Source organism: Brachyistius frenatus, unplaced genomic scaffold (assembly GCF_029030835.1).
Source record: "Brachyistius frenatus isolate BFR_SWC_R1_liver_20210118 unplaced genomic scaffold, ASM2903083v1 Contig_247, whole genome shotgun sequence".
Classification (NCBI taxonomy): domain Eukaryota; kingdom Metazoa; phylum Chordata; class Actinopteri; family Embiotocidae; genus Brachyistius; species Brachyistius frenatus.
This window is the reverse complement of record NW_027210846.1, coordinates 42,098-55,207: the sequence shown is the minus strand read 5'-3', so window position 1 is coordinate 55,207 and position 13,110 is coordinate 42,098. Positions and strand designations below refer to the sequence as shown.

General features: G+C 44.1%; 1 protein-coding gene across 2 annotated transcripts in view; it reads right to left on the bottom strand.

Moving 5' to 3' along the window:
* Window positions 1–4,836: 4,836 nt before the first annotated feature.
* Window positions 4,837–13,110, bottom strand: part of crppa (CDP-L-ribitol pyrophosphorylase A) — a 34,731-nt gene continuing 26,457 nt past the window's right edge. The window contains exons 10-11 of one of the 2 annotated variants that reach the window (XM_069720702.1): window positions 8,390–8,442; window positions 6,206–6,289 (exon numbers count right to left, since the gene is read on the bottom strand). In XM_069720702.1, coding sequence (XP_069576803.1) covers window positions 8,401–8,442 — 42 coding nt within the window. In that variant the 3' untranslated portion in view covers window positions 6,206–6,289; window positions 8,390–8,400. Of the gene's footprint in view, window positions 6,290–8,389; window positions 8,443–13,110 lie in introns of both variants that reach the window. The other variant, XM_069720701.1, reaches the window with a different exon arrangement.

Below are 13,110 nucleotides of genomic sequence, written 5' to 3'. Positions count from 1 at the left end.
ATTGTTTTAAACCCCCTCTGTGAAACATAAAAAGTAAATCTCCACCAGATGGCGCTATTGTCCGCTAGATGTGATTTCAGGTGCTCTGATGTGAAGCGACTTCAGATGCTGCCAACGCGCTGCTGCTGGAGCCGGTGGGGAGAAATCAAAGCCAGACCCGGAGGGGGGGGGGGGGAAGCTGCATTATGACTGTTACCACGGCAACAAAAAACAGATGCCGAGCCCAACCGATGTCGGGACGAATCACGGCGAGTTTTTTGGTACCCCGGGATAACCAGACGTTTTGTGGGTTTGCGGCGACTTAACGAAGGCCGCATTCCTGCACACCTTCCCCTCTGCCGTGTTCATGTCTGCATTATTGTACTTGGCGTCCCACCTCATGCAGCCTCCCTGACACCCTCCCCCCCCCCCTCCCCCCGCCCCTTACCCCGTCTAAACTCCTCATATTCTGAGTCTGCTCTTTTGACCCCGTCGCTCTGTTTGTTTTTTTCGGTCTCCAGGAAGACGAGCTTCTCTCTTGTGGGTTTTTTTTTGTTTTGTTTTTTTTCCCCCTCCCTGCGTTTCGGTGCCGATATCGTGATTCAGATTTATAAATCCTTCAGCCGAGGGGATGAGCTCAGGCGCTCGGAAGCCAAATTCAGGGGACGTCAAACGCGTAGAGATGCAAACGGGAACGGCTATTGTTGATGTGTGTCGTGGTCGTGGCGATGGGGAGGGCCTGGCAGACCTACAGACAGCACAAACTGTGGGATCTGGCTTTTTGGGTCTCCCTCTCTCTGCAGCACCGGCAGCGGTCGCTGTCTAAACAGTGTCCAGCCACAGGTTCGTGGCTCTGGTTTAGCATTAAAAGCTAACTGGGCTTCAGACAGAAGGCATTTCAGCCGCTACGCCGACCGGGACCGAACCGTCTGGCAGCAGCACTCGAAGGTTAGTCACGGAGAAAATTACAGGAGGTGGATTTTTTTTTTTTTTTTTGTTCTCGGGTTTTAAAATATGACACGTGTGTTTCCGAGGAAATTTTAAATTGTTGCTGACCAACTTTGTCTATGGAGGGTGAAAATCTCAGAGCAGGGGATTGTTTTTTTGTTTTTTTTTAAGGGGGGGGAGTGGGGGGTGGATCATGAGATTTGACAGTCGGGACATAACAGGAAATGAGGGCACAGAGAGAAATGGTGAAAATAACATGGTGTTCAAAAGCTCTGTTTACACCTTAATCCAATCTAATTCAAAGGTTTAGTCATAAAAGGACATAAAAATAACCCCAAAACACAACTGAGGCTTCCTGTGTATGTTCCCTCTGTTACAGCCGAATGTTGTTTTTATCTTGTATTATTTAGACTCTCGTCTGCAAATAATAGGACTTATTTTAACTCGTATTTTTTTATTTTTATATATTGCATTTGATTTCACATTATTTATATTTCTGTAATTGCATTTGACTGTGTCTATATTGATTTTTGTCGCAGTGTTGCTCCTAGCCCCCCCCCCACCTCCCCTCCATCTCTGTTATTTTCATGTTTATGTATTCATTACTTTAACAGAGACAGTGTTAAATTCAACAGAAAAAAAAAAAAAAAGAACTGAAAATGAGTCAGTAAATGGCCTTAAAAAAAAGGATAATTTTCAAAGCAGATGCTAAAATGTGCCGATGACGCACGTAAAAAACACAAAACACCTTTTACCTGAGAAATCACCGCTGAACTCAAAACAAGGTCCAAAACCTCACATATACCATTAAAAGAGCCCTCTGGTGACGAAAGATGATGTTTTTTTGTTTTTTTTATTGTGTGTATTTATTCATTGGTCTTACTTTTCTAAAAAAAAACAAAACAAATAATAATAATATACGTATTTGTAATTTGTTCTTATTGTGTGCGCCTTTATTTTTGTGTCCTAACTGTGTTTCTTTCTATGCTGCCGTGACGACTAAATTCCCCCCACTGTGGGATTAATAAAGTCTTGTCTGTCCATCTAACCATCTATGATCAAAATGAGACTGAATCAGTCCTTCCACCTCACCACTCTCTCCACCAGGGGTCACTATACTCAAAGAAATGCAGTACACGCTCAGAAATGCTGTTCTTCCATCCAGTGGACTTCATTTTCTTTTGGTTTTCAGTGAATCAGCTGACTATCATAATACCCCCCCACACACACACACACACACCACCACCTCCTCCACCACCTCCATCGCTATATTAAGATGCTCCTGAACCACTCATGTCTGACACCACGAGAGCAGCAATTTACAACATTACAGTGACATAAGTGAGAAACAATGCCAACATGTTTAAAAAAAAAACAACTACTATTATACAAACAAGAACATTTATTTAGCATAAACGTATTTCTAAAAGCTTCAAAGTGGTTTTAAGAAAGGTGCAGTGTGTTTGAAATCCAATTGATGTGGAAATAAAGGACTATTTTACGGCAGAAAAAAAAATCTAATATATCTCATTTACACTTGGTATTATTCTTTATATACCACCAGTTGTATTTTTCTCCCTTTATAAGTTACTTACATAAATGTATGTATGTGAAAAACTTACAGGGCAATAGTCGGTTGTGAGTTAAACGTATCTGATATGAATCAATTAATATTATTTTAGGGAAAAAAAACACGTGCCCTCGTCGTTTAGCTGGATATATCACATGAAGCTAGACAAAAAAAACAAAAACAAATCCTCGGTTTGTGATGAGTTAAAAACGAATTGATTCATTAGTACTCAACAAACCATTAAAATCTCCCATTGAATGTACGCGGCAGGTTTTACATCGAAGTGTGACGCTGCTCATTGGTTTTCCACCTGTCAATCATCCCGATACGTGACGCTTACCTGAACCCGCCCACAACGTACCAACCAATCACAGGCAGCGATCCAAATCTACCACCCCAGCCGTTAGCTCCCGTTAGCTCGGGTTTTTTAACACCGGTCCTACCTGTTGTGTTCGTCGTCCACGTCGCTCGTCCTCGGCGTCTTCTTCTTCTTCTTCTCGCGCCGGTTCTCCATTGAAATCAGCTCCAAAACTTGTTCCCCTCCGCTTTTTCATTTGCCCTTTTTTCAGTCTTACTGTTCACCACGGCTGACGGTTTGCTGACTGATCTAATAATACACGCTGTACCTGGTAATGGCGTCGTTGACGTTATTTTTTTTTTTTTTTTTGAACCAACACTTCGCGGCATTAGCCTCGACTCTTTTCTTCTTCTTCTATTTTTCCACTTCATCTTCCCCGCTCTTTGTGACCTTATTCCATTTGTAATTTAAAACACGAACGCCATCATTCTGGTTTGATACGATTATTTCCCGCCCGACTTCTTCTGACGTCAGGGACGGATCCATTTGAAAGGGTAGAGGGGAGGAGGTGACCTCTGTATAACCCGGTGACCTCCAACGAGATGGGCTGTTCCAACATCAAGCGTTCCGGGGGGGGGTCTCACACACACATACAGACCGGGTACCAGACTGCCAGCCTGAGCCTGGTACAGACAGGTTTAATGATCTGAACACAGTATAAGAGAAACATATGTGGAGAAAAAAAAATTATATATATATATATATATATAATTAAAAAAAAAAAAGAAAGCCTTAACCTATGTGGGATAAGCAGAGACCCCTAAAATGTCAGGTCCAATGTATGTTTTGTTTATATAAAATGGTGCACACAATATCAGAAAATATTTCCATTTGATGAAAAATGTGTGAAAAATAAATACAATCTTGTGCAATTCAGCAAATGTTGCATTCCTGAGTCTAAATATATGAATTATCCTTTTAAAAGGAAAGAAAGTATACATGTTTGAGTATTTCCCTGACTGTACACACCTTTTAGAGTTAATAAAGGATTTAAACAAACCAATACTGTCAGTTAGTAAGGAATACAATTATTTTTTTTTTAGCAAACTGTATGTTATGGGATTTTTCCCTTAATTGTCCACAGTATGGGTTGGACTTTGGCACTTTATTTAAAAAAAAATATATATTAGCACCATTAGCTGCTCACCACCTTTCTTCACATGTCACTGTGGGTCCCCAATCTCCCACATAAATCCCTGAAATATAAGTATATGTTTTGAGGAGTTCATTACAGGGATCCGAACACGAGGACGTGAGCCTGTCTCGCCTCGGGCGACTCTCCATCAAACGGCCTGAATGCCAAACCGAGCCGCCGCCGCGGCCCCGGAGAAGCGCAGGAAACCGGAGATGCCCTGGGAGCGCGAGAGGTGTTACGCGAAGCGCCGAGGCCTTTGTGGCGATCTTAGGAATGTTCATCAACTACTTAGAAAAATAACTCTTTGAAGTCCGGGGGCTGCTATTTTCTTCTCACCTCCACTGTGTGCGACGAATACGTGAACCAGAGGACGACTCGCATGCGAACATAATGTTTAAACACACCCAAGTTTATTCGTTCAGTTTGTATTTTATTTTTATAATACCCTGACGCGAAACCTTCTGCAGAGACGTTTTTTTTTGTCGGTCGATGAGCAAAATTCAAGGGAGTTGAAATCATGTTTAACACCGATTTCCAACTCCAAGCTGCTCTGCTGGTTTCACGTCGTTCTGCTTTCAGATATTACATTTCACGTGAATGATGGAGATGAGCAAATAAGAGAAATTCTCACCCAACTCTGCAGTCCCTCTTACAGCACTTTAGCCTCTTTCAGCTCATTGTTTTTGTTTTTACGGCCACAGCGTCAGATTAGGCCGAGTATGAAGTCGTAAATTCTTGAAGGAGGACAAACTACAGGAAACAAGAATGCAAAAATTAAAAAAAAAAGATCTGCATGTACGATAAGTGGCCGTCTTGTGTTTGGAAAAGCCCCCCCCACATAAGGAAAAGCTACTGTGGACACGTACCGTAACCGTAATCTAACGTAACCATGACAACAAACATCCTCTCACCCTAATGCCTTATTTTTTTTTATTGAATTCAGAAAATCTGTAACCAATCAATGTTTTGGTATTTCTCCAAAAATGTTTTAATGGGTAACAAACTGACAAAATAACTATTGTTTTATCTTCTGTTGGCCGGCTGGATGAATTAAGTAGTTAATAAACTATTATAAGAATATTATGGAAACATAAGCGACATAATATAGTTGTAATATAATGTGACTTCAGTTTCTCTGAAATCATCACGATCAGAATTTGGTTTCTCCCGTTACACCTGAAGGTGTGGCGTGTTAGCGAAGACCACGAGTAAAACATAAAACAAAAACAAAAACGGTTTCAAATCGAGTCCCCAAAAATATGTACAAGCTCCCTCATACTCGCGCTGCAGTCGTGAGCGTCTTCATCCGGTGGTACAAAAATTCTGTGGTTTTTCACACCCAGTTTCTTTGGCACTCATAACTGCAATTAAAATTTCCACGGTCGTACGTCATCGCGATGTTGGAGCTGTTAATGCGGGCGTGTGACAGCCGCGGCGATAATCGCTCTCGAAAAACCATCGCAGATTAAAAGACGTCGAAACCGATCCAAGTCGTAAGACGGGCGGCCAAAGCTCGACACGTCGTATTCGTCGGCGGGCCGTCGGAGCGCCGGCGGCGTCCAGAAACTATTAAAAACACATCGGTTGAACCACGTTGTTGCACGGGGGCGATGATATGTTCCTTCATTACCACGAACACACACACACACACACACACACACACACACACACACACACACACACACACACACACACACACACACACACACACACACACCACCCTGCTGCTGTTAAATGTTAAAGCACCGAATGTATTTTAATTGGTCCTTTGAAATGGCTTTAATAGAAAAAAAAAATGGACCCGGGACAGAAAAAGTAGCATCGATGGTTTTGCTTTAGTGCCTCGACAAAATCTTAATGACGACGTTTACGATAATACGCACGTGTTGTCCAGTCTCGTCAGAAACGCCGATGTAGTCGACGGTGGATCAGAGGCCGCTCCTGTTGCAGCACCGTGACTGAGCGAGTTACACAAATGAGCAGCGGTGCGTTGGGAGAATTTTTGTCCAATCCTTTAGGGAACAGAAAGAAATAGCCAGGAGCCCAAATCTCGGCGATTAGACGCAAACTCAATTCTCTTTTTTTTTTTTGTCCGTCTTCTGAAAGTCTCCAGTAGTTATTTGTGGGAATCTGTCATTTTAACACGCGATAGATACGAAGTTAAAAGACATTTTTGTCGTGCCGCTTTCCCACTTCATGCCTGCAGAAGCTGCCCGACCAGCGCCGGGCTCCTCCCCCGGATCAGGGCTGACGCCATCTCAGCGACCTTCAGCACCGACCTCTCCCAACGCCCGGCGTCCTGAGCGAGAGAGAGAGAGAGAGAGAGAGAGAGACAGTGAGGTCACACGTTGAGAAACATTTACACGACGACACGTCAGCGTTGTTCGATTTGATCTTTTCCTCTCACGCGACGGGGGTTTGAGTCGTACAACTGTTTTCTACAGCCGACGTGAGCAGCCGGTTTCAAACCAGCGGTGGGAAACTAAAGTTAAAGCAAAACCCCATGTTGTTCCACTTTGCAGCGATCAGCCAAAAAAAGTAAGAAAACAGACCTTCTAGACGGGAGTTACAACATCGCCGGCTTGGCTTCGCCGACATATTTCATGTTTCACATTTATCCCCCCCCCCCTCCCCCCCCCTACCGGACCAAAAAAATCAGCTGTGGGGGTCAAACAGACGCAGCGCGAATTGAACGGAAATATAAATACACCGCATATAATCTGATGGTGAGAATGACATATTCTGGTGTTATTTTTTTTATGGCTTGTTCAAATCAACACACGGAAGCTATTTTTTTTTTTTTTCCCAAAAGAGGGAAAAAAGAAAACTGCCACAGAATTAAAGCACTTTAACTTTCTTTTTGTTCATGAAAGTGAGTCCATTTGAATTCCTCCGAAGCCCGAGAACCAATAGTTCCCACTTTGAGATTGATGGCGCGTGATATTGGACAGATCCCCACGAAACCACACGTGAAGACAAAATGAGGCCGTCCGTTCTCTCGTTGGATCAGTCGTTTTTTAATTTTTTTTTATCTGAAGCCGGCTCCACTGTTGTGGTTGTTTTGCTCTCATCTGTATCTCTTCTTTGTTTTTTTTTTTTCTCCTCTGCACGATGCACTTTTAATGGCTTTCCCTCCCCTGACTTCATTCCTTCGGCTACAGCGACTCTCTTACTTTGATTTAACTTCTTGATGAGACCTAAGAGTGACCTGGTTTCCTTTTCTCTTTTTTTTATTTTCCAAAGCGAGCTGCAAGTTCAAGGAGCTTTACTTTGTTCCTTATACTTCATGCTCTACCTGCACTTTTTTTTAATAAATGAGATTTAATAAGGCTTTTGATGTGGCAGAGAGCGAGAGGGAGAGAAAAATATGAACAACGATGCACCGACTCCACAAAACACCACAGAGAAGAGAAGGCCTGGGACAGATTTGGGGTTTTATGCAGTGGAACTAATAGTTTAAGATGCATTCGAATACCCGAACGTTATATTCAGCCTTTTTGTTGTCGTTTTCATGTAAACCGCTTGTTCCAAGTTGTCCTTTGAGAAAACATCAGTACCGCAAACAGAAATTCAAATTCATGTGTTATATTTTTTCTTCGGGTACAACTTTACATTGATACGCACCATCAAAATCCACAAGGAATAATTGACAGAACGGATCCCTCGGTACATTTCTAGCTGAATCGTCGACGGTCGCTCATGTTTTTTTGGTTTTGATTTTATCTGATTTTGCCAGCACCCTGATTAAGCCTTCGCTGGTGAAATGATTGACTCGACTTTTTTCAGGTGTCTTGTTGTAGAATCAGGATCCTGTGAAAATAAATTGTGGTGGCTAAAGCTAGGAGCGGGTAGGCAAAACGTCATCGATGTAGAGAAAACATTGGAATAAAGGCTGTGATGACGACACCACGAAGAAGAAAAAAAATGCCTGATCACGCTGTCATATTTCTCTAACGTAACCCTGTTTAGTTTAAATACGAAGTCATTTAGGAACGACAGACAATGCTAACTCAGATAATGTCGCTGCAGTTGAAACTTCGCCAAATAAAAAGATGCCAACATAACTTTGAACTCATTCAGTACCAGCTAACACACAGGGGGAAGTACTAAACAATGGAGGTTATGAACAGGCTTTTTTTTTTTTTTTTAACGTAAACTATAGCCCCTCAACCTAAGTGACGCCAGGTTACTCTCGTGAGTAAGCTATGCTAGTTAGCTGGCCATGCTTGATGATCACATCTGCAAACAAACACACAGTTTAACGAGTCCTTTTATTTCTGTATTTTTGTTTTCTTTTTTTGGGAAAAGTTTTTAAAAAAAAACAACGTATTTTTTTGCTCTTACCGCATCGCTTTAACATGTTGAGTTGATAAACCTGCCACACCTTGTTAAAGCTCGCCTTTATTAACATTAGTCCTGCCGTCTTTTTTTCCTGCTGAGATCCCAAAATGTCTGAAAACATCAGACAAAAAAACAAAGCTATAAAAAATTAGATCAAAGTTGCAATAATTCAGAATTATTCTTTACAATAGAATTTAATCAGACTTCTCTCTTCTGCATCTGCAGCCAATATCATCAGCCAATTCTCAAATGGTCAGGTTTTCTAAAGAGGGGAATAAAACTAATTTAGGAAGGCTTTTCACAAATCTTTTGATGTCCCGGTCATCCACAGAAAGACAAATCAAATTATATTAAAATGTAATCCCACTAAAATGACAACAGATCCGTGATTTGCGATCTGGAACATCCTTTTTTTTAAAAAAAAATGTATCTGGCCTTGGAATACATTTTGCAGCATCAGTTTAAACGCATCTGGAGCTGAAAATAAAATAAATTGTGTCCTTATGGCCTCCCTCCCTCCACCGGGCCGGCCGGCCGGCTCCTAACCGCTCCGGTCCGTGCGGGGATTGGACGGGAGTGCGACGAGGTGTGAGAGCGATGAGCGTGGAATCGGGCCTGACCGTGGTTAATGGGAGCAAGAGACCCGGGGATCCAGGACTCCTGGAGCACTCGTCTCTAATCAGAACCAGCGGCAGGGGGAATCAGATGACATTGATTTTCCACACCAACAGAGTGAAAGAGGGAGTGGGGGGGGGGGGGTTAGGAAACGAGGAACTGGAGTGCAGATCAGCGACTGCAACCTCATTGATTAAAGCAACACAGGGGGACGAAAAAAAGATGGAATCAAAATGTGCTTCGGTTTCAATGAGCTCCAGAAGCTCCGGCGTACACAATCCTGCCTCGAGAGTACGTTTAGACCTTTGAAGAATCAAAGCAAGCAAATTAAAAGAAAAGAAAGCCTGATTTTCGAACATGCACCCAAAGCCATTGTTCTGTGGCCTCAATCACGGCTACAGGACGACGAGGAGCATGTGTGAGCCGTCGACGGACGAGTTGTCCTCGTGTCCCTCGGAAATAGAAGCGTATCTGACGTCTTGTCATTGTTTACGAGATGAAAGGAAAGTATTTTCTCTTTTTTTTTTGGGGGGGGGGGGGGGGGGGGGACGCCGGCCAATGACCACCCAAACGCATCGACGAGGACCGTGGGAAAGTCGCGGGGACGTCGGGCGTCTCGGTGCATTTTGAGGACGGCTACAGCCATCAAACCGCAGCTAATGACTCTATTACAGAAATCTGGTTTCTTATAGGCAGAGCAGCAACAACAAAAACAACAACAACAACAAAAAACACTTCAATTTGCGCAGACAAAATATGAAAGTGGAGATCACCAAGAGGGATCAAAGTTTGAGGCATGTCTAAGCCCCGGCACTGAATTATTTCCACTCCCGATTTGCGGCCTTTGAAATATGAATCACGCTTCATAAAAGGGCATTATTATTAAATCAAGTTGTTGCTTGCAGAGTGGAACACAAATACGACTTCAGATCTCCGTCGACTCGTGGCACGGCTTTAAGTAGTCAGAACCGCCACTCGGGGGCTTCGAATGCGGTCGACGAAAGAGCACGAGAGACGGATCGGGTTACTCGACACGACAACAAACTCCCCGAGACGTCGCCTGACATTTGCATATCGAACTGTTTCTCGGGATGAAATCTAGATGACTGGAGTGTGAGGAACTGATTGATGGTCGCTCCGGGGAGGGAAAAGAGCCACAGCAGACTCCAGTGAGTCCCGGGTTGAGCTGCTGCCTTCGGCTCCGCGTCTCCTCTTTCCACTCGAGGACCGTCCAGGACGAATAAAGCGGCCCGGTAACGAGCGGCTCCGTTGTTTTCGGCACGCAAACGTCCACGAGAGGGATTACATCTGTCGGCGCGCACGGAGGAGAGGGGAACGCATGCGCCGACACTTCATCGCGCACACACACACACACACACACACACACACACACACACACACACACACACACACACACACACACACACACACACACTTTGGACTCGGAGTCTGATCCTGGAGGATTTTGCGTGCCTCCAGATCTTCATCATCATCATCATCGTCATCGTCTCTTCCAGCAAGTGTCGAGATGGAGAAACCAGTTAAGCGTTTTCTCGCCGTGGAAGCACCGAGACAAAGCCGAACCGGAGCGGGACATTTTGGAGGAAAAGTGTAACCGAGACTTTGACGCGAAGCCCCCCCCCCCCCCACACACACACACCACCCCCACCCCGGCGAATTCGTCTGATTGATAGGACCGCTGGCGCGAATGGGCGCTCCTCACCTGCTCACAATGTGGAATTAATCTCAAAATGTTCCAAAGAGAGCATTTTTTAACCCGTGCCAAAAGTCTAAGTGCACTCAGCAGGAGCGTATTTGACTTTATTTTAAAAGGGACGGCTTTTTACGAGATTCACTTTACTATTATTAGACATGAGGGAACTGCACTTTCCACTTCATAATGATTAACTGCCACAAAATCCTCACTTAAAGGATTCGACCTGCCAAAAGTATCATCATTTATTCACATTAGTGGAAGGACTATCACCGGCAGCGTGTGTGCCGTATTAAACGGGACAGCGACACATTTACTTTTGGAAACGCAACACTTCATCCCGCTGACAGCGGCGCGTCTGCTGCGTCCATTACTGACGCATCCAATCTCTCGGTGGCCCCGATGGCATCGACGCAGTTTCCCTTGACAGGTTTTTTTTATATATATATATATATATATATATATATATTAAAAAAAAGGAGACTGTCAGCAAACAATATATGAACTGGAGTCGGGGGGGGGGAAATACCTCCGTGTACAAGTCACTCAGATGGAGCGAGTCCAGGAGAGAAGTCATGTTACAAATCGAAGTCGCAGCGTTGTTTTTATTCTATAAACCGAGCGGTACCTGAAAGTAAAAAAGGTCCTCGATCACTGCCATGTGTATGAGTGCGCAAACACGTGCGGCGGCCTTGTTGTTCCGCGCTGCGACGGGGAGCTGGTGGAAACTTCAATCATTAGCGTGCAAGTTTTGCGTACCGGTTTAAAATGGAAGGGAACTTTGACAAGTCGTGAGGCGACAGGTCTTTGAAACGCGGAGCGGCGGGGGAGGAATTGGGGGGTGGGGAGGGGGCGTCGGTGGACCACACAATAAGTGAACTCTCTAACTCTTAAATGCCACCGATGCGATCAAGCTTTCCGTCCGAGAGGAACGCTTCTGCCGCACAAGACGGGCGGTTGGCTTTGAAGCCGAAAAGGTTTCAGGCAATTAGGACCTTTAACTGTGACAATTTGCACGCCTCTGTCATTCTCTGGAGATCTCCAGCCCCGAGGACTGCTGCTGCTGCTGCTGCTGCTGCTGCTGCTGCTGCAGCACAGGACGGCTTCCACTTCTGTTGCCTTCATGAGATGCCAAGCACCGGGTACTAATAGGAAAATGGTTTGTGGAAAAGCTTGGCGCGAAGCCCAAGCCGGGAGCACTGGAAAGAGTTGTTAGAGTCACACCGGCTACCTGAACTAAAGCGGCCAAGAACATTTAGAGAGTTTTTAAATCACCTCTTTTCATCATCCTAATATTTTACCTTCCCTGTGTTTTTTTTTTTCTCCCCCGTGACATGAAGGTGCTGCAGGACTAACGGTTGTAGCACCCACTTGAGGGCGGTATCATTACCGGCATCGGGGCCAGACGAGATTTCTCCGCTCGGGGAGTCTTACAAACCGAAGCTACCAGCTAAGGTGAACTTAACTGAGCGCTACGCTGCCTTCTTCTCAGAAAAAAAAAACAACTCTCCCCAAATGACCTGCGTGCTGAATCCCGTTGATACGATACGGCTAAAAACACCCAGTGCTTAGGTCTGGGGGAAGGGAGGGAGGGGGGGAATCGTGTTTCAGGGCTTCTGACAGCTCGTCCCTGAGTGGGTATTGTGCTTGCTCTGCCCTCCCTCCCCTCCCGTGCATCATTGAAGACAGGCAGTAGCCAGAGGCCAAACTGAGAAGAGAGAAGGGGACAACAGGTTCAATTACTGGTCAGTCCAAAGGTCTGATTAAGTCCTGGAGAGACTCGAATCAAAGCACAATGACTGAAGTCTTTATGGGAAAGTACAAATCCTGTTCAAAGAAGTTGGGACGCTGTGTAAAATATAAATAAAAGACTGAATGCAATGATTTGCAAATCACATAAACCCATATTTAACAAACATATCCAATGTTAAAACTGAGAAATGTTCTTGTTTTAGTTTCTTGTTTATATTGGGACGGAGCAACAAAAGACTGGAAAGGTTATGTAACGCTCGTAGAAGAGAAGAGTCCGGGTACTAAACTGGCCCACCTGCAGTCCAGACCTGTCACCTATTTAAAAGATTTTGCGCATCATGAAGTGAAAAAATACGACAAAAGAAGCCCCGAACTGTTGACCAGCTGAAATCCTATATCAAATAAGAATGGGACAACATTTCACTTTCAAAACTCCAGAGTCCAGTCTCCTCAGTCCCCATACGTTTCCAGAGTGTTGTAAAAAGAAGAGGTTCTGCGAAACAGTCCTAACTTTTTTGAGATGGGTTGCTGGCATCAAATTAATAATAAGCATATTGTTTTTCATAAAACAATACAATTTCTTAGTTTCAACATTTCATATGTTGTATTTGGTCTATTTGCAGTTAAATATGAGTTTATGTGATTTGAAAATCATCGCATTTTGTTAAAGTAAAGTAAAGGTCCCGGTATTTCACTCC